General features: G+C 35.4%; 1 protein-coding gene across 5 annotated transcripts; it reads left to right on the top strand.

Annotated features, from left to right (window-relative positions):
- Positions 1-447: 447 nt before the first annotated feature.
- Positions 448-22251, top strand: LOC114167298 (CCR4-NOT transcription complex subunit 1). Of its 5 annotated transcripts, none has more exons than XM_028052353.1 (51): positions 448-647; positions 1715-2012; positions 2203-2431; positions 2701-3037; positions 3143-3256; positions 3355-3483; positions 3559-3750; positions 3844-4038; positions 4307-4444; positions 4604-4726; positions 4814-5067; positions 5659-5762; positions 6298-6392; positions 6472-6711; positions 9346-9531; positions 9855-9939; positions 10039-10106; positions 10328-10473; positions 11273-11381; positions 11477-11623; positions 11707-11754; positions 11833-11961; positions 12048-12287; positions 12374-12514; positions 12616-12701; positions 12777-12882; positions 13107-13202; positions 13312-13464; positions 14136-14318; positions 14402-14616; positions 14705-14834; positions 14914-15036; positions 15885-15929; positions 16075-16152; positions 16320-16436; positions 16916-17042; positions 17126-17226; positions 17298-17423; positions 17554-17637; positions 18254-18400; positions 18491-18619; positions 18704-18733; positions 18842-18988; positions 19236-19297; positions 20144-20297; positions 20491-20682; positions 20778-20882; positions 21100-21234; positions 21374-21610; positions 21706-21807; positions 21899-22251. In XM_028052353.1, exons 1-51 carry the CDS (start codon positions 528-530, stop codon positions 22031-22033), a joined length of 7212 nt encoding a protein of 2403 aa, XP_027908154.1. In that variant the 5' UTR covers positions 448-527; the 3' UTR covers positions 22034-22251. The 5 variants fall into 5 exon arrangements, with proteins under 5 accessions (XP_027908154.1, XP_027908151.1, XP_027908152.1 ...); XM_028052350.1 differs by having other exon boundaries at positions 9343-9531; XM_028052351.1 differs by having other exon boundaries at positions 21703-21807; positions 21899-22196.
- Positions 22252-22471: the final 220 nt, after the last annotated feature.

Genomic DNA, 22471 nt, shown 5'->3' with positions numbered 1-22471 from the left:
ATTGCATAATTTAAAATATTTTTTAATTATATATTTTGAAAATATATTTATGATGAAATATGTTTTCAAATTGTATAATTCAAAATTTAAAATATATGTTTAGATTCATAGATATATTATAAATTTTATAATTTAGAAATGTTTTTTTAATCGTATAATTTGAAATATATGTTTAACATAAATTTTTTTATATTGTCTAATCTTAAAATTTAAAATTATTCAGTCTAAAAGTTATTATCGAGGTTCGATACGAGTGGTAGAAAATATAGATATTGATGGTATGTATATCTTTTAGATATGACAAGGAGGTGTAGGAATATGCTATGGATGTGTAGGAAGAAATTACCTAGAACAAACCGAGAAGGTCCATTATATTAAAAATGGGCCATGGCCTGGTAAGCCCAAGTAGAGGAACAGAAGGACATCATGGCTCCTCTGAGACCCAAATCAAGCAGCAAAGTAACCTTCTTCTCACTCAAATCTCACGCATTCTCTTCTCTTCTCTACCGTTTCCAGCATTTTCTGTGATGACGACTCTTCTTCATTCCTTGCCATCCATGTCCAATTTTTCCTCCAACCAGATTCGCTTTCTCCTCACCACCTTGAACGAAGTCAACTTTGACTCCGTTTTCCATCAACTCTCTCAGGTCATTCATTCATTCATTCTTTTCCCTTTTTCTTCCTCCTCAAAAACCCCATCTTAATTTTCACGCTTAATTTTTCTGGGCTTCTCTCGAATTTCGTGTTCGTGCTCTGTGCTTCATAAAGTTTCCTCCTTTTTCACCTAGTGCTGCGACAAATTCCCTTTTAGGGAATCCAATTTAAAATTGACTTGACGTTCTTTTGTTTGTTTATGCGTGTGTGTTCAATGCTTTAGTTTTGTGACCTTGGTGCGCGGTTTTCGAATATGCTGTGTGTTGCAATGATTTTGTGGATTTATGTAGTTCGGTGCTTCTAGGGTTTATGTTGCATGTGTGTTACCTTTTCAAATTTATTTTTGGGCGTATGATGTTTGTTGGTCTTCTTTTGAAATGCTATGTTAGATGTTGTTGTCTTTATGTGATGAGGAGAATAACCAATCCAGCTTTTTATTTTACATTATTTTTGCTCACTACTGTGGTTTAGTAAATTGGACTATGAAATGATTTACGGATGGGCTTTGGCCTTTGTAGAAGATAATGCCCTGTGTACAGATAATCATTATTTTTGTTATGTTTGGAGTTTATGCCCAGCTGAAGAGCAGATAGTGTTGTGGAGGTGACTGTAGTGGATAGGATCTGGAAGCTTTTTGCCTTTGGTTTTTAATCATCTGGGATTCCCAAGAGAAATTAATGGTTTTAGTAAACAAAGATAATATGTTAAGTTTCAGTGTCACTATAATTTGGTAATAATGGTCCTGTGTCTTTATTGTTTCTCTGGTGGTTAGAATATGACATGTTTCACAATGATTTGTGTATGCCATTTCTGACCTGTTATTTTTCCGCTGCTTTATGGACTTGCATTTTTGTTTATCTGCTGTCTTGCTCAGTAATCTCTTTGCTCCCGTCCGAACTACCCTAACCTTAGACTAACGGGCAACTATTGGCTTTTGCGCACTTCAGAAGATTTTCATTTGTGTGCTCTTTAATTTTTAATTTATTCATATTTGGAATTTTCTCTGTATTGGCTGTGTGTTTTGGATTTGTTATTGACTTATACTTTGTTTGGCTGACAGTTTTCTGAATTTGGAACCACTGGATGCATTTTGCTGCTTCAAACTTGCTTGGATCACTATGGTTATGCCAGAAGAGATACGAAAGACATGCAGCACGAGCCAATTCTTGGGGCAGTCATTAAATACCTCTTGGACAAACCAAACTTCAGTACAGTTTTTTCTGAGTCGATGAAGAATATGGAAATTAATGAAAGCTTTTTAGAAAACTTTTGTAATGGATTGCAGTTATCTTTATTGGAAAAGATTATCGTCAGTCTTGCGTTATCTGATTCTGAGAATTCTGAATTTAGGCTGTGTGGTAAGTATGAAGTTATTTTCTAGTTTCAGTTCTTTCTTATTGCTTTTCCTATAAACATTTTGCTTGATAAGTAAAGTTTATATATTTTTGTAATGTTTGGTGGTCATTTCTGTTATCTATCATATCAATATATTCCCAGAGTATTATGTATATATCTTGTGATTTGATCTGAAATATTGCTTGTGTATAGGCAAAACCTTTTGCATGGCTCAGATCGAGGAATTATGTGCCAACCCTGGTTCTTTGAGTTTCCATGAGCAAATTCACAGTATTATCATGTTCCTAAAGCAGTCCGAGGGTCTTTCCAAGCATGTGGATTCCTTTATGCAGATATTATCACTTATGGAGTTCAAAGCCACACCACCTTTCGTCTTGACTCCATTGCTTCCTGATGAGATGCATGAGGCTGATTTTTTAAGGTAGTAACTTATTTAGCTATCCTTTTTGTTTTTGTATGGGTGATATATTTTGCATTTATACTCACTGTGTTGTGAATAATATTGAAAACTTATTTAAGCCCTGAAATTTAGTAGCTATGTTGAACCCTTTTAATCATTAATTAAATTTTAAATGCCGGTAAAGTACAAACGGTTCCCCTTTTGAATATAACTGTATGTTTGTTCTACGTTAGTAATAGTAAATGATTAAATTCTGAGATTATGATGTTTTTCTATCTGCATCATTACAGGAATATGGAGTTGTTCCACGACTCTGGAGAAAATGATTTTGATGCTATTTTGGCAGACATACAGAAGGAAATGAACATGGGTGATATTGTGAAGGAGCTAGGGTATGGATGTACTGTTGATGTCTCACAGTGCAAGGAAATATTTTCGCTCTTCTTACCTTTAACTGAACATACACTCTCTAAATTACTTGGTGCTATTGCTTGTACCCATTATGGGCTGGAGGACAACCAAAACACATACTTAAATTTTCGTGCGGCCCATGGATACAATGTTTCTGAGTTGCCGCCATTAAACTCTTGGAATATTGATGTCTTGATTGATACAGTCAAGCATCTTGTGAGTTTTCTTCAATAAAGCTAAAAATCTCATCTTGTTATACGCTCTTATTCCTGTTACTGAAATTGCAAAAATGAAGTAAATGATTTCCTTTTTCTGATATAGGCACCTCATACCAATTGGGTAAGTGTTATTGAAAATCTTGATCATGAAGGGTTTTTCCTTCCTAGTGAAGAGGCATTCTCTTTTCTCATGTCTGTATATAAACTTGCCTGTAAGGTATGATATCAGAACACTACATATACTTTCCCTTGAGCTTTAATCGATATGCATGCAAACTCTTATAAAATTCTGAATGTATGGAAATGCCCTAGCAGGAACCGTTTCCTCTCCATGCTGTCTGTGGGTCTGTCTGGAAGAATACTGAGGGTCAGTTGTCTTTCCTTAAATATGCAGTATCAGCACCACCGGAAATGTTTACCTTTGCACACTCTGGAAGACAGCTGGTATGATCATCTTTTTGAACGTTTTCTGTTGCTTGTTCCCATCTTCATATTTTATAGCAACTAATTGCTTTTCAGGCATATGTTGATGCAATTAATGGCCACAAGATTCAAAATGGACATCCAAATCATTCATGGTTGTGTCTTGACCTTTTAGACGTTCTGTGCCAGCTAGCTGAGAAGGGTCATGCCAGTGTTGTTCGTTCAATCCTTGATTATCCCCTTAAACACTGTCCTGAAGTCTTACTTCTTGGGATGGCACATATTAATGTAAAATTTAATGGATTCATATTTGTTTGTTCTCAACAGTATTCCATTTCATCGCTTTTCTTGATATGATGTTTTCATTTGTTGTTCATGCAGACTGCCTACAACCTCTTGCAGCAGGAAGTATCTCCAATTGTCTTTCCCTTGATTGTAAAAAGTGCTGTAGGCAGTGGGATGATTCTACACCTTTGGCATGTTAATCCTAATTTGGTCTTTAGAGGGATTATTGATTCTCAAAACAATGACGCAGACAGTATTATAAGAATCGTAGACATCTGCCAGGAGCTAAAGGTTGTTCTATTGTAAAGTGTGTATATTTTCATTTTTATTGTTTTCTTAAATATGAATTTTATTGTTAGGTATTGTTCTTTTTCTTTTTTAAGTGTAAACCTTGTTTAGATGAGCAGCTCTTACATTCGTTGTGTCTTTTTAGTTATCTTGCAATAAGCTTTTAAATGTCTTCATAAAGACCAATTCATGTTTCTGTTATTGTTATTTACGATTTTTAATCTATCATATTTGTTTTACAGATTTTTAATCTATCATATTTGTTTTACAGATTTTATCATCTGTGGTGGAAATTATTCCTTCTCATTATAGTATTAGGTTAGCAGCTGTTGCATCAAGAAAAGAATTACTTGACCTTGAGAAGTGGTTGAGTGGCAACTTAATTACATACAAGGAAACCTTTTTTGAGGTAATAATGCCTTCCCTCATTACTTGATTTCTAAATTGTAAAGACAGTAGCATTATAGATTTATGCATTCTGTTATTTTTATTCATAGGCTTTTTAGTTGTACTTCTATGAATTTATTGTAGCGGGAACGTGGCTGACATTATTATACCTACTCTGCAGGAGTGTCTCAAGTTCATTAAGGATGCCCATTTTGGTGGATCGCAGAACCTTTCTGGCAAATCTTTTCATCCATCTAGTGGTGTTCTGAGTCTATATGCTGAGGCAACGGCTACTGTTTTGAAGGTTATACTTTAATCATTTGGTTTCTCTGGCCTCATAGCCTCATTTGATTTCATTTTTACTGTTGTATCTCACCTTTTCCGATCACAGGTTCTTAAATCTCATAATGACTTGGTTGCCACTAGACAACTTTCGGAGGAGTTGGAGAGGCTGCATATATCTATTATAGATTCAAATCCAAGGCTTCAGAATGGTGGGGCAGGCGATTCATCTACTTCTGATGGTTATGCAGATGACATTGAAGCAGAAGCAAACTCTTATTTCCATCAAATGTTCTCTGATCAGTTAACCATTAATGCAATGGTACAAATGCTAGCTAGATTCAAGGAATCTTCAGTGAAGAGGTGATAACTTTTAAAATTTCCTCTGGTCAATCTTTTACTGCGATACCATCCCAGTGTTGTATTATTTTTGTAGTTCTAGACTTTTTGTGAATTTTTGGAATTTTAGTAATCTTTGTATCAAGGTTTTCGAGTATCACTCTAGCTGTTAATTATGGCTTTGAAAATCTTGCCTGAAGAAAAAGAAAATTAAACTTTCATGTTCAAACGCATGTGTTCTTGTACCTTGTAGGGGGCCCCAAACTGGTTGGATCGGATATTTTGTTTTGGATTGAAATGAATTGGATATAAAAATCCATTAATCCAAGTAAAAATTGATTGAAATTCTAATCCATGATCTATTGGATTTTGATTAATAACAGATTGTTCATTAACCTTCCTAAAATTAGATGGATGGTGTGTATGTATCCATTTTTTATATTTTTTTTTGTAATGGATGGATTAGATGAGTTTACTTTTGGATTGCCTGGTAGATGTTTGATAAATGGATTGCTTTGCCATCCCTGGTCCCTTGGTTGAAAATTCTGTTAATGCATTAATTTTGTGGTTTACAATTAAGTTCTAAAAATCCTCTCTCTCTTGGTGAGTTAACAGGGAGAAATCAATTTTTGAATGCATGATTGCAAACTTATTCGAGGAGTATAGATTTTTTCCAAAGTATCCTGAAAGGCAACTCAAAATAGCTGCAGTTCTCTTTGGTAAGTTTCTCTTGTGGTATTGCATATGATGAAATTTAATTTCATATGATCACCAATGAACTGGGGTTTATGATGGTGTTTGGTTTCACCCAAGCAACTTTAGATCTGGATTGGTGAATTGTAAGTTATGGAAATTGTTTTTATGGAGAGTTGTGCTCATAAATGTTCATCTTGTGAGCACGAGGCTTCAATATTGCACTTAGATGATAATGTGCATTAGTAATTCCGTTTGCTGACAAAGTGACTGGGCTTGGTTGAAACTGATACAGTGCTAGTTACATGCTCTGATAGAAAGTTTATTCTCTTAGACTGTGATTCGAACTTATAAACTTGTTATCCCTGTATGTTTGCAGTGCATTGTATTTTGGGCTTTTCTTCATCATAGAGTGTGCATTATTAAACTTTTGTTTGCGTATGCACACTGCTTGCTTTAGCTACCATTATCTGAGCCTGATTGCAACAATTTTTCGTATTCTTTGGTACTATTTTTCCCATCGTTTACGTTGTATTTTTTTGTTTTTATCTCTTGTACCAGGTTCTGTGATTAAGCATCAGCTTGTAACTCATCTATCCTTGGGGATTGCACTTCGTTATGTTCTTGATGCATTGCGCAAGCCTGCAGATTCAAAAGTTTGTGTTGTTTTCCGTAGTGAATTCCTTTGACGTTTTCATTTGTTGTAAGGGTTGACGATGCATTTGAATGTTACAGATGTTTCTGTTTGGAAGTCTGGCGTTGGAGCAGTTTGTGGATCGTCTTATTGAGTGGCCTCAGTACTGCAATCATATTCTTCAAATTTCTCATCTGCGTAGTACACATTCAGAAATAGTGGCTTTCATTGAGCAGGCCCTCGCCAGGATTTCCTCTGGTCATTCAGACGGTGATGGGGCAAGTCATGCTTCTGTTATTACTAACCATCATTCTGCACAGGCTACATTAGGGCATGTAGAGGTAACAATAACTTTTTATCATTTGTGTTTGTCTTGCAGGTTGTTTTCTGAAATTAGGGTCAGATTTAAGATTCTGGTTTTAATTTTATGTTAGAAGTGCAGTTGCTCATCAATAGTCAGTTATAATTTAATTTTATACTTTTGTTTTAGTTTAGTATTATATACTTTTATGTTAATGGTTTGTTATATATTGTAACAGTTGCCTAAGTTGGTTGTTCTAAACCTAGTTTTAGTTCAAAAGATTGTTTATTGATGGAGCTATGCTCAATATGGTCACACTTAAGTTTGTGTTTGATGTATTTTATTTTTGGTTGAATAACATACAGAAGAAAGGGAGAGAGAAAGAGAGAGCAAAGTGGAAATAGGTTGGAAATGGAGTGGAAAAGTACTGGTGGGCCCTGTAATTTTTAGAATTTATGTACTCTTAAGTGTATGATACGAAATAAACTAACTCTTTTATCTTTACCCATCCACCCTATTTCACTCTGCCCAGACAAACCATTAGGGCTTTGTGTCTGCAGAAAGAAAGGGAGGGCCAAGGTAGTGGTTTGGAGTTGTGGTTCTCTGCATATTGGGCTTTATTAAGAGTGTGATTGGAACTGGCAGACACATTTAAAAATCTTAAGCTTTGCCATTGATGTTGTCAAACTCGAGAATTGGAGGGGATTAAATGATCATAACAGAAGGGTTGTAATTTGACTTGCAAGAGTTATGCATATAATATGAAAAACTATATTTATTGACACAATAATTCATAGAGAAGAAAATAACACAATAATTCATAAATTGTAAGAGCCATCAGATAATGGAATTGAAACAGGTTCAATTGTTCGTAATTGCTTTGTACAAGCATGATCTTCAGAAGAAAAATTACTGAACAGTACTTTGGGAAGAAAAATCAGAATAGCCAGCCACATCCAAATGAACACAACCTGCAGTAGTTGGTGTTGGTGTCTACAAAGATTGATTACAATGATGGAATCTCTAGTGTGAAAGATGAGGCCAGGCTTGTTTATAGTGACAAATCATTGGAGACAGCTATCTGACCCTTGCTGATGGCTTGTGACTCTAAATCATGCAGTGTTCTCAAACTCTAGGATTGTAAGGGGATCGGGAAGACAATAAAAGATCGTAACTCGAGGATAGTAACTCGACTCGTAAGAGTTACGAATAAAAAAAAATATATTCATATTATTAAAAGCAAGCGAGGTGAGTGCTAATGATTGTGAGGTGGCGAGCGTCGACGAATACAAAGGCAGCGAGCTTTGGAGACTGTAAGGGCTGAGTTCATTTATGCGAACGTAACCCTAGTAGAAAAGGTAAGAGTGTTGGGCTTCTCATGGGTTGGGTCGTTTATAGGACCAGAAAGATCAAGAGTAGAAAAGTGTTGGGCTTCTCGTGGGTTGGGTTGATCATAGGACCAGAAAGATCAATACAACCCACGATGCCTTGATTCAGCAAGCATCCTCGCATACTTGCTTCGATCTGCATCGTTTGCGATCCGCTTTTCGTTTCAACTTGCTTGGTGGTCCAAACTCGCAAGATCGGGTTGATCATAGGGCCAGAAAGATCAATACAACCCACGATGCCTTGATTCAGCAAGCATCCTCGCATACTTGCGACGATCTGCATCGTTTGCGATCCGCTTTTCGTTTCAACTTGCTTGGTGGTCCAAACTCGCAAGATCGTGCGAGTTTGCCATCTTACTCGCAATTTTGACAACACTGGTGGCAAGTAAAGACGACAAGTCCCTTGTGATGATTTACAATGAGAATGTCCAATGATTAACAAAGTTTAACAATGACTATAGAAGTGTTGTTGATTTGGTGCTCCTTTTGGTGAAGAATGCTTTTGATAAGCAAGTGGGAACCCTTAGGGAAAAAGGTTCATTTTCAAATTTTTTAAAATTGGATGGCTATATAATGGAATTGGAATTCCAAACTACATGAGTTGTGGCAATTGATTTGCTAGCAGCTTGAGCCTGCAAACTAGAACACATTGGTTGGGATCAGCACAATGATATGATTTGATTTGTAGATTTTGTGAGTAAAATTGCTATCCCACAGTGATCCCCAATTTTCCTGATCTGCCTCTTGTGTTTGATTGCATGGGTCAGCTCCACTCGCAAGACTGTAGATACTCACAGGACGTCTTAACCTCAAGGCTGAGTGTTTTTTTAATTTCTCTTTTTTGTATTTATTCTATCCAATTTTTACTGATTGACTTGGTTGGGCTTCTGTAGTTTTAAGTAAGCCCAAAGCCTTTTTTATTTGCATGACATGCAACCTTTGCATATCATTCTAAAGCTGTTTTTGTCATATCGTTCATAATATAGACTATGCTAGTGCTCTGAATAATAATAGTCATTTGCTCCATTTTTGGTTGGAAGCTCAACTACATCACTTTTAGGTGTTTTGTTTTCCATTAGGTGAATCATTAGTATGATAAATTGGTGTTAGTGGTTATTTTGTGGAGACCGATTGCAATAGTATTTTGTTTTTCTGAGATATTTGTGGTGGTGAAAGAAACCTGTTATGCTTGTCACTTGATAAAATTATGGCATAAAAACAAGATTTTGGATAATAGATATGCTATTTCTTTTTGGGTAACATTATTTATGCTGTATCCTTAGCAGCTCGGTGGCTCCACCGTCATACAACCTGGGCAGCAACATTTGTCACTACAGCTTCAACAGAGACGTGAAAATCCCTTGGATGATCGTCATAAAGCTTCTGTGGGTTCATCTACTGATGTAAAACCACTGTTATCTTCTCTGGGGCAATCTTCTGTACTACCTACTGATGCTTCTAATACCAATAAGGTATAATACTTTTATATTATTATAGCATTGTAATATTCTGTGTTCTTGTATTGTGTTAGTTAGTGACATACTTGGGTAGCTGAGAAGGCTGCTCTACAGTCAGTAACAGAAGCTGTTAGTTTCTATTCTAACTTGTGGTTGTTGGTTGTTACATAATCAGTGATTTTCATATATTGAACTACAAATTTATCAAATGATTTTATGATAGAGTAGAATCCAGTTTTTATTTTAAACTGTTTAACTTTCTCTGTTTCCCATGTTTTATTGTATTTCTCATTCTCTCCTTTTTGTACCGGGACTTCGTTTTGTTGCTACAATTGCAGTTACATACCTCAGTCAGCACCTCGTCAATGCTATCTTCTTCTTCTCCTGGTTTTGTTCGCCCTTCCCGTGGACCTACTTCTACCAGTATAATTTTATTACTTGTTAACAGTTATCATGATTAGCATAAAGCCATAACTATTATCCTTTAATTATGCTTTTATTTGATATGTGCATTTGATGTAGGGTTTGGATCTGCCTTGAACATTGAAACTTTGGTTGCTGCTGCTGAGAAAAGAGAAATTCCTATAGAGGTGCCCTAGCCTTTTACAATTAATTTATTTGATTGGCTGGTTTCTTGAGTTTTGTTAATGGATTTGTTCAGTTGTTTAGATTATGATTTTACATACCTGCTCACATAGTTTTGATGCTTTTCATGTTTCACCTGGTCCCTGTTTTACTTTAATTTCTTATTTGAATTTAAATTGGGTTTCTTTTTCTTGCTGTAATTTAAGCCTCATTTTTTTGCTAACAGGCTCCAGGGTCAGAGGTTCAGGACAAGATATTATTTATTATTAATAATGTTTCTTCTACTAATATTGAAGCTAAAGCAAAGGAGTTCACTGAAATTTTGAAAGAACAGTACTATCCTTGGTTTGCACAGTATATGGTTATGAAAAGGTTAGCTCTGATGCGTAAGTTATATCATGCGTCATATAATTGCTTAAAAAGTTACACCTACTTGGGTATATACACAGCAGATAGTGACTTTAGTAATGGTTAGCAGGGAAGCTTAAGTGGACTATTGGGACTAATAAATAAATGAGAATGAGTAGGGTACCTAAACAGGGATTAGAAGCTATGGAATTTGGTTTTGGATATTGTCTAACTCCTGCTTTACAGTGGTGAAGTGCAAGGAGGTTTAATTCGACTGTTGGGGGTAAATAGAGAATTAAATGGTGTAGAGCACTTTACAGATCTTAGAAGCTTTGAAATTTGTTTTTGTATCTGTTCTAAGTCCTGCTTTTATTGCATTGTTGACCTGCATAAACCGCGTGTTGTGTTCTTTCATTACGAAGACTGTTGTGTTCATACCTATTTTCAGTGTACTCCATTTTCCATACAAAATGAACTGAACCTAGAGTTAATCAAGTTGTTGACTCGGGTTTAACATGGCAATGAGTAATTAGATGAAACAACCCATCGTTAATGTTTTACATTTCTCTCAATTGAATTTTGAGAAAGAATTGAAAGATAGAAATTAAGACAGAACAAGAAGCCTTTAACCTTGGGATCTGAGGTGAAGGACTTTGGGAGCTGTAGATGGAGGAAGTTTCATGTTTTACATTGTGTTCCTTACTTTATGGATATATATATATTTTTTAAACTCTGTTTTTCGGCACATCTTACTCTATAGCTGCTAATTATCTTATCAAATTATTTTTTCGGCTTATACTTACCAACTGATACTTCTTTTCAGAGCAAGCATTGAGCCAAATTTCCATGACCTGTACCTGAAATTCCTGGATAAAGTTAATTCAAAGGCTTTGAACAAAGAGATTGTTCAGGCAACTTATGAAAATTGCAAGGTTTGATTTTTCTTTTTTTGTTTTCTTCCTTGCTTGATTGAAGTTTAGATGTGTGAAATGTTTGAAATAATACTTATTGTTTGCATAATCTTCAGGTTCTTTTAGGATCCGAGCTCATAAAATCAAGTTCAGAGGAACGTTCTTTGCTTAAAAATTTGGGGAGCTGGCTTGGAAAATTAACAATTGGCCGGAATCAGGTTTTGAGGGCTCGAGAAATAGACCCAAAGTCTTTGATTATGGAGGTAATTTCCAAATTGAATATATTTTAGGAGTAGATGGCATTTCAAGTTATCATTTTCTTATTAAATTGTTTTCCACATTGTAGGCATATGAGAAGGGGCTAATGATTGCTGTTATTCCATTTACGTCAAAGGTATAATTTCTCAGTGTGATTAATTTCATTTGTTATATTCAATAGCATTCTACATAATCATTCAATTTTATGTTATAGGTCCTTGAACCATGCCAAAGCAGTCTTGCATACCAACCTCCTAATCCTTGGACTATGGGCATTTTGGGATTGCTTGTTGAGATTTATTCAATGCCAAACTTGAAAATGAACCTAAAGTTTGACATAGAGGTTTATTTTCTGTTTCCTTGCTGGAGCATCATTCACATACTTTTGTTAATCATCCACCTATTTATTGGAATAATTGTGCTATACAGGTTTTATTCAAAAATCTTGGTGTTGATATGAAGGATGTCACCCCAACTTCCCTCCTGAAAGATCGAAAAAGAGAATTTGAAGGAAATCCTGATTTCTCTAATAAGGATGTGGGGGCATCTCAATCACAAATGATTACTGATATAAAATCTGGTCTTGTACCTCCAGTAAACCAACTGGAATTGCCACTTGAAGTCACCAATCCATCAAATACGGGTGCTCATCCACATATGCTGTCTCAGGTTTGTTCTTACGTTCTATTGGTCTATGGTGATTATTTATTTTTGTTGATTTATAACTATTTCTTTGAATATTTCTGGGTGGATAGTATGCTGGCCCTCTTCATATGTCCTCGGGTGCATTGATGGAAGATGAAAAGGTTACACCTTTGGGATTGTCCGATCAACTTCCCTCTGCTCAAGGACTGTTACAAGCAACTCCTTCCCCAGCACCGTTTTCTCATAGCCAGGTTTGTAACCAAAATCTTGTTTCCCTTCTTTGCTGGACTATTTATTGATTAATAGCATGTTATTTTTAAGCATCACTGGTTGTTGCTTTTTGTGGTTACAGATGCAACCACAGATACCTAATATTGGGACTCATGTTATTATTAATCAAAAGCTCAGTGGTTTTGGTTTGCAAATGCATTTTCAGAGGTATGGTGATATTGCTATGTTGTTGTTCTCCTTGTTTGAATCTATGTATGACTTTGGTACTCTTTTTTATTACAGAGCGGTACCCATTGCAATGGATAGAGCTATCAAAGAGATAGTGACTAGTATTGTGCAGCGTAGTGTTTCCATTGCAACACAAACTACAAAGGAGCTTGTTTTAAAGGTCTACATATTTGTGATGCCTCGTGTCTTACTGCTTGATTTTTGAAATCCCATTTGTTATAATTCTGAATTTAATTGCATTGGATATATATCTAAGATGTTTTGGTTTAGAACGTCACCTGTTTTAGTTGTGTTGATATCTTTTAACTGTTGATTAAATTTGTATAGAAACAGCTTTTTGTATAGATTTTTTGCTTAAATTTAATTTGTGTGAATCATTTGCAGGATTATGCCATGGAATCTGATGAGACACGCATATTAAATGCAGCACACTTAATGGTAGCTAGTCTTGCTGGGAGTTTGGCTCATGTTACTTGCAAGGTAATGCCCTTAAATAAGATATCTATTCTGTTGCTTATACTTTTAGGGTCATATGCCTTTAGACTGCTTTTGTTTTATTTTCTTCTGCCTAATGCATCTCGATTTGTAGGAGCCATTACGGGCATCCATTTCCGGTCAACTGAGGACTTCACTTCAGAACCTGAATATTGCCAATGAAATTTTGGAACAGGCTGTGCAACTTGTAACCAACGATAATCTTGATCTAGGCTGTGCTGTCATTGAACAGGCTGCTACTGATAAGGTTAGCTTCTAAATGTCTGTGGTTATAGTGATTTTTGGCAATGCTGGCAATGGGGAAAATTTTTCATTGTTGCTTCTTTTATTTGGTAATATTAATAATTAATTTCAGAGAACATGCACTATATTGTTAGATATATGTGCACCACCAACTGGTCACCTCTGTAAAATGATTGGGTTTGTAAGATGAGTATTTATCAAAGTGTATCCTTCCTGGCATGTAATTGTTTGATTAGTGTGTGAAATGCTTCTTGCCTTATAATTGACTGATGAAACATAAAGGGTTTAATTAACAAAAGAAAATTGCAAGGCTGCAGAAGTATGAGGGTGAAGAATAAACAAAAGGATTTGCATTGTAAATGTACATTGTGTAGGTTTTAGCTTTCTTTTGATATATAGTATTGCTGCCTCCGGGGCCTATGTTTAAATCTTTTACCGAAGGAAATGATATTTCAGAGTATGATTTTTTTTAATCCTGATAATACATTTTATTATTACCTGTTACCAATTTTACATATTGGTTTAGGTGCAGCCTAAGTTTTGATCAATGATTTTTAAAATCAGTGAAGTATTGGTTAATACTGGTTGCTAGAACTGCCCTCTCTCCTTTGACTTTGCATTTTGCAGAGATGAATCGAATTTAACTGGTTTGTTGTCTGTGATATTATCTTATAGGCTATAAGCACCATCGACACAGAGATTGGTCAACAACTCTCTTTGAGAAGGAAGCATCGAGAAGGTATGGGTTCTACATTTTTTGATGCAAATTTGTATCCACAAGGTTCTATGGGTGGTGTTCCAGAGCCTCTTCGCCCGAAGCCTGGCCAGTTGTCAATGTCACAACAGCGTGTCTATGAGGTATGCATTTGGCTTTATTCAATATGTGGCTGGGATATGTAGAGATTAACAACATGGAGTTTAATTTATGTTCATTATATTAGGACTTTGTTCGGCTTCCTTGGCAAAACCAGTCTAGCCAGAGCTCACATTCTATGTCTGCTGGTGTTGCTGTTCAATCTGCCAATACTGGTCTTCCTAGTACCAATGGTTCTGTATCAGGTCAGGTTAACCCTGGTTACCCAGTGAGCACAGGATATGAAGGAGTATCTCGACCATTAGAAGATATAACAGAGTCTAATTTGGCTCCACATTTTAGGTCTCCTCTTTTTATTTTGTATGGTTGGTTTTCCATCTTTATCATCTATAAATCCAAATTTATTAACAATCTGCATTCAATGTTTCAGTGCTTCCTCAATTCACATTAGAGCATCTGATAGTGTTTCACAGCATAGTTTGGAAAAAGAGTCTGTTGCTTCATTTCCTTCAGCAGCTTCCACCCCGGAATTGCATGCAGTTGATTCGTCTGATGTGAAAGTGAGATTTCAAATAAAAAGCATTGTTGCTTCTAACATGTCATGATTAGAGTCTAAATGTTTTTGTGATTTATGGCCAGGAATCTGGAACTTCACAGCCACTAGTTACATCAGGTGCTATGGAGCGCCTTGGAAATAGTTTCTTGGAGCCTTCTCTCACTACAAGAGACGCCCTAGATAAGTACCAGATTGTCGCACAAAAGGTTGTTACTAATCTTTACAGACTATTGTGATATTAGACTCTTTGTGTATCCCACTATAGAAAGGTTAATATAGCCAATATATTTCATTTGTGTATAACTGTACAAATGAGTGAGAATATTGTTATGTTTCATTCATTTCTACCAGGCTTTTGTTATTTAGTGAATGTGGAGTTTGACTGCTTGTCATATACATCATGCTCTTGTCCAAAGCATGCCAATTAGAGAAGTTTCTTAACATTTATGTGTGTGTATGTTGCTGTTGTGATGGAAGTCTGGTCCTAGGTAACTTGGTTTTTGAAGTTATTGGCAATGTCTTCAAATCATTTCTTTCATATTCTATTATCTTTTTATGATTAAATGCCAATTAGGTAACTTGGTTTTTGAAGTTATTGGCAATGTCTTCAAATCATTTCTTTCATATTCTATTATCTTTTTATGATTAAATGCAAATGCAACCGAGGGTGGAAATTAAGGTGACCCGTTTGCTTATGCCCTTGACGTTTTTCTTGTTAGGTTAACCTTTTAGGATTGTTGATATTGTAAATTTACCTTATGGCTGGTAAGGATATTGCATATGTTTAGAAAGGAATAGCTTTCCCTGCATGATATACTTTTAAAAATGACACCTCTGCATCAATGGAATCTGCTTATTTTATTTTTTCATTTTTGTTTTTGATTTTCATTCATCTCTCTGATATAGCTACAATTTTTCATACAGTAGTGTGGTAAAATAATTTTTGAAGCAGGAACATCAATTGACCCATGGGTTGTTGGTTAATTTAATTGATTATTTTGATGCAATGTTTGTTTCAGATGTTTATTGACTTCCTTTATGTTATTGGTTTCAGTTGGAAGCTATGGTCAGCAGCGATTCCAGGGATGCAGAAATCCAGGTATTTTACTGTGGTTCATATTCAAGTTATACAGTCTGTACTGTTATGCCTAATATGAATTACTATTACTGGTGTTTTTAATTTACCTTGATAATTTCATTTTCGCATGATTTAATATCTGTCTTGGGTTCTTACTTATATTTAGGGTGTCATTTCCGAGGTTCCTGAGATCATACTTAGATGTGTTAGTCGAGATGAGGCAGCTTTAGCTGTGGCCCAAAAGGTGTGCTTCCCCCTACTGAGAATTTTGTGATTCATGAATTTTTCTGAAGGTCTAATGCAATGTGGTATCATGAATTGATTACTCAATAGTTTCGGACTTATTGTCCGTGTCATGTCTGATACCTCCACTTTGGGTTGATGGGATTGACAATTTAGTTTTTAAAACAGGTTTTCAAGGGTTTATATGATAATGCATCAAACAACATCCATGTCTCTGCTCATCTTGCAATCCTGACTGCCATTCGAGATGTTTGCAAACTTGCTGTGAAGGAGCTTACTAGTTGGGTATGTTTTGTTGAACTCACAAAAGTTGCCATGAGTTGAATGTTTATACATTGTTAGAATTTAATTTTTGACGCTTCTTATCTTACATTTTGTAATATGTTCTGTATACTTGATTGATAGTTTTGTAAAATTGCATATTATGAATAAGATATTGGTGTTCTCTTTTTTTAAAGTTGACAGAGTAGGTAATGTCTGTTGTTCGCTGATAAAGAAAATTTCATTTGAAGATGAGAAACAGTAAATGATATTTACCAACACTCCCTCCTGTCCCGTATAAAAAAACAAATAATTAATTTATCAAGACCAGTTATAGTGGTGAAGCTAATTAGTTATAATTAGTAATGCAGTATATTTATTTTTTATTCCGAAATCCATAGAATTCAATGATTTAAGTGATTATATTAAATGACACCTAATATTCAAATAGTTATACTTGCTCTTTAATTTGTTTTAAACTGTGTATTCTGTACTCCTTGCAGGTAATTTACTCAGAAGAAGAAAGGAAATATAACAAAGAAATTACTATTGGGCTTATTCGTAGTGAATTGCTAAATCTTGCCGAGTACAATGTTCATATGGCAAAACTTATTGATGGAGGAAGGAACAGTATGTCCAAAGAAATTATTTTTTAATGACTTTACATTTTTAAGTGCTACTATAATGACGCAACTTACTGGATGAATGTGCAGAGGCTGCAACGGAATTTTCCATTTCCCTTCTTCAAACCCTGGTTATCGAGGAACCTAAAGTTATTTCAGAACTTCACAATCTTGTTGATGCTCTGGCTAAGGTTTGTATTTGTACACGAGTCTCTGCATTCCTTACTGTACCCTCTATTCCTAACAATATTTTATTTTTCAGCTTGCTACAAAGCCTGGATGCCCTGAGCCACTACCACAGCTTCTTGAAATGATCAAGAATCCTGGTGCTCTATCATCTAGCAATGCTGGAAAGGAGGATAAGGCAAGACAGTCAAGAGACATTAAGGTCACAAGAGCAATGTGGTTCAGCTGCCACTATTGTTCATGCACTTTTTGTCTTCTCTTCTGGTTTTGTTATCTGTTCTTGCTTTTGGTTTTCCTGAAATCTGGATTTTTTGTAACCATGTAAAAAACAGGTTCCTGGTCTGCTACCTGCTAACAGGGAAGAGTTCAACAGCGTGGATTCTATAGAACCAGATCCTGCTGGGTTCCGGGAGCAGGTATCACCTTGAAATTGATAGATAAGTTTGAATTTTGTTTGCTTGGTTATGTGGCACTAATTGTGTTAGATACTGACCATAACTGCTCTACAATTTGACCAAGTTATACTGTTGATGCCTGCACTTTTATTGTAATGTTTTATTGAATATTTCATTTCCTCCAGCTGTACCCGAGTTATGACTGATTAGAATAATTCATGTATGTGTAAGCTACACCTTAGAATTGCACTCAAAATTATGATTGTTTTTTAAAACACACCCTTGTGAAGTTGATATGCAAAAGTAAAGGGAAAATTCAGTGGCTCCTTTTAGGCTTAGGAAATGAAATGTAGAACCAATTGGAAACCCTAAAATCTGATACTATTCATAAAAGAAAGGAGAAAATATATTTTGCAAGATATGGCTATTCTGATTTTGTAAGACAATCTTGTGTGAATGCTTAGTTGCATGTAGTTTCATAAGTTGAGTAGTTTATTTCCCTTTATTTCTTACCTTTCATTTTTACTTTGTTTAGCAAAGGGTTATTGGCATAAAATCTTTCCTTAATCATGTATGTGTTGGGCCAGAGACAAAATTTGAACTCCTAATGCTTACTTCTTTTATGCTCAAATTGTAGGTTTCCATTTTGTTTAAAGAATGGTATAGAATATGTGAACTTCCTGGTGCCAATGATACAGCCTCTGCCCACTTCATCTTGCAATTGCATCAGAATGGGCTGCTTAAGGGTGATGATCTTACAGACCGCTTTTTCCGGCTATTACTGGTGTGGCTTTTCTTTCATCATATTGGTTATTCTTTTCTACTGATGACCAGGATTGTCAGTGTAACCTCTTTCCTTGTGCTTTTTTTCCAGGAGCTTGCTGTTGCGCATTGCTTATCCACTGAGATGATTAATTCAGGGTCACTACAATCACAACAGCTGCAGACAATGTCATTTCTTGCAATTGATATTTACGCAAAGCTTGTCTTCTCAATCTTGAAGGTTGTTAACTGTATATCTTTTTCTTTTCTCGTTTCTTTTTGGAATTTTTAGCATCTAAGCTGTTCTGTTGGTTTGTTGGAACAGGGATCAAACAAACCCTTTCTTCTATCCAAGGTGTGTATGCTATTTCTATCAAACAAACGCATGCATGTTATTTCTATCTCAAGGACTTTATTAAATGTATAATTTTTGTCTATAATATTTCCCATTGCTTTATGGTAGATTCTGGCAGTTGCTGTCCGATTCATTATAAAAGATGCAGAGGAGAAGAAGGCATCTTTTAATCCAAGACCACTTTTCAGATTATTCATCAACTGGCTTCTAGATCTTGGTTCACTTGAGCCTGTTACTGATGGTGCAAATCTTCAGGTGTTTGTCCCTTTCATTTACTTCAACAATTTATTTTTTGTTTCTTTTTTGGGTACAAACGTGGGTTCAAACTTTTAATAACCGCTAACATTGTTGATGTATGTGTAAATCACCCGTCAATTAAACTGGTTATTTTGTTTGTGTTGATTTTTATTGCTTTTGCCAATGCATTTCAACCCTCTTTCCTTCAACCAATAAGCTAAGAACATGCATGCGTGTTTGACTGATACCACTTCGTGAATTGCAGATTTTGACTGCTTTTGCCAATGCATTTCATGCATTGCAGCCCCTCAAAGTTCCTGCGTTCAGGTTAGGAATGCCCACTACTGATTCATAATTTGCTGTATTTTGGTTTAAGGATAATGTTGTAATGGTATGCTATTTTATTGTGATGCACACTTTTTTAACTGTGTGTTTCGCTCTGCATATGGAATTGTTGATGTTGCTGAATTCATTTAAGAATTCCAAATCCCTTTTTTTTTCGAGAGATGTAAACATTTTTTATTAGGGGATCATTTACTTCTAGTTTACTTTGTCAGATATTTGACCCTTTTTCGGTGGAAGTAAAGAGGTTGTATATTTGACTTTCAGGCTTTATGTTAAGTAAAATTTTGAGTGGGCTCTGATACATCAGAAATTTAAAACACATTAACTTTGCTTCTGAATTATGTTAGAAATTGGGTTGATTATATTCTCAAAATTGAGGCACATATGACCCAAGAATATATTTTAACTCCAATCTGAGCAGACATTCTTTGACATGCTCCTCATTATTGTTTATATGACTTATTTTACCGATTTTATTGTTGAAAGGTGCATCTCTATCTATGTAAAATGTGTCTTGCATTGCATGTCTGTATTTGGGCAAGACAAATATCCACCTGTAATAAATTTACCGTATTGTAGTATGTTCTCTATACTGGTTTGAATTTTTCCACGTTCTTCCTGTATCATTTTGTATTAGTTTTTTTACAATGATTGTGTATGTTAATTGTCTTGATGCTTGTATTTACCATTGTTTTGAGTGAGTATCTTTATTTAAACTCATTTGATTGTAAATATATAGAGGTTCTGTAAAGTCTACAAAGTCTATCTCACACACATTGTTTGATTTTGTTTTCATAACTTAGTTCCTTTATGGGCATGTTTCTTCAGTTTTGCATGGCTTGAACTGATAAGTCACAGGAGCTTCATGCCTAAAATGTTGACTGGTAATGGTCAAAAAGGTTGGCCTTATATCCAAAGGTTGCTTGTAGACCTGTTCCAATTTATGGAGCCTTTTCTGAGGCATGCTGAACTTGGAGACCCGGTTTGTGTCTATCTATGCCTCAATTATTTTCTTTCATTGGAAATTCTAAGAAATATCTGATTTATTTTGTTATAAAAATATATTATCCTATATTTCTTAGGATATCTAACAGCTTCCAACTGGGTCTATGCACACAATAATGCTTCTTACATCTACACCTTTTTTTCTTTTTTTAAAATTTTGTTCTGATCAGGTACGTGTCCTCTACAAAGGGACACTAAGGGTGCTCTTGGTGCTACTTCATGACTTCCCCGAGTTTCTATGTGATTATCACTTTACCTTTTGTGATGTTATTCCTCCAAGCTGCATTCAGATGAGGAATATCATTTTAAGTGCATTTCCACGGAGTATGAGGCTGCCCGATCCATCTACTCCTAATTTGAAGGTCTTAGAATCTCTTGTTACCCACACATCCCCAAACGTTTTGTTAAGGTTAAGGAGCATTAAGTTGATGTTACTGCCTTGTGTTGTTGTATGCAGATCGATTTACTCCAGGAAATTACCCAATCACCCCGCATTCTTTCAGAGGTTGATGCTGCACTTAAAGCAAAGCAGATGAAGGCTGATGTAGATGAATACCTTAAGGTCCGCACTTCCCTCTTTGAATTTGGTCTGTTTTAATAGTTGGCTTGCTATGTTATAATTCTGTAGAATTATCATGTTTGATGCATTTGTTGCTTGTAAACATGTGAATTCCTTTTGGTCAAGATTTTCTACTTTTCATTTCCTTAATTGATTCACTCCAATCTATTTTTACTTTGCTACATTTTATTCACAAGCTTTCAATCATTTTTTTTTGCAGACAAGGCAACAGGGTTCTCCATTTTTGTCTGATCTGAAGGATAAGATGCTTCTCGCACCCAATGAAGCTGCCTCTGCTGGGACTCGATACAATGTGCCCTTAATCAACTCACTTGTGCTATATGTTGGAATGCAGGTACTTCAAATGGGAAAATTCTAAGATTGCCATTTTAAATTGGAGTTTCGAAGTTGCTGAGGTTTTTTTGTTCTAAGCATGTTAGATCGTATATTTTTTATCACAATGCAAAGATCTAAATAATGTTTTGGTATAACAGGCAATCCATCAGCTTCAGGGACGAACTCCCCATACACAATCTTCAGCAAATGCTTTCCCCTTAGCCGTATTTTCTGTTGGTGCTGCATTGGATATTTTTCAGACACTTATTGTGGACTTGGACACTGAAGGCCGTTACCTCTTCCTAAATGCCATTGCCAACCAATTACGTTATCCTAATACCAACACACACTACTTTTCCTTCATCCTTCTTTACTTGTTTGCTGAATCAAACCAGGTACACCTAAACTTGTGCTATGCTTTTTATCTTTAGCTTTATCAATCATACCACCAATTGTTATTTAGCTATATATTCATGTTTTGATATAGCAGGAAGTTATCCAAGAACAAATTACCAGAGTCTTGTTGGAACGCCTAATTGTTAACCGTCCTCATCCCTGGGGTCTCCTCATTACCTTTATTGAACTCATCAAGGTATTTTCTTTGCATTTTGGTACATATTGCAGGTTATTAACCAAGCCACTTCTCTTACCTCTATTTGTAATTTTTTCTTGTCATTTGGCAGAATCCTAGGTACAACTTCTGGAACCGGAGTTTCATCAGATGTGCCCCGGAGATTGAAAAACTTTTTGAATCTGTGTCAAGATCTTGTGGGGGTCCAAAACCAGTGGATGATAACATGGTCTCCGGTTGGGTCTGAATGTCAATATAGTCTTTTAATACTTGTTAGTTTGTGTAGGTTAGACAGTTAACCCTAACCATGTTAGTTAGGATTATTTCCTCAGTTGTAATCTAACACTCTTTCTACGTTGTATATCATGTATTAGTGAAATTCTTTCTCATTGCTTTCAATTTTTTTCTCATGGAATGTGCATCTGGTTTCTTCTATACAAAAATTTACGTAGAAGATTTCATTTATAGTATGTTTCAGTAAGTAGTTTAAAACTATTATTGTAAAAGTATATATTTATAAACTTTATCATTATAGTTATCTACATGTTTATATAAATTACAGAAATATTTTTTATTAACTAAAGACAAATATAAATGAATGATTACAGTGAAGCAACGTGTATGAGTAAACAAACAAGTGCTTTCATTATAATATCCACATGTTTATATAAATTACAGAATATAT

This window comes from Vigna unguiculata, chromosome 10 (assembly GCF_004118075.2).
Source record: "Vigna unguiculata cultivar IT97K-499-35 chromosome 10, ASM411807v1, whole genome shotgun sequence".
Classification (NCBI taxonomy): Eukaryota; Viridiplantae; Streptophyta; class Magnoliopsida; order Fabales; family Fabaceae; genus Vigna; species Vigna unguiculata.
Note: the sequence above shows the minus strand (reverse complement) of the source record. Positions and strands in the feature narration are given on the sequence as shown.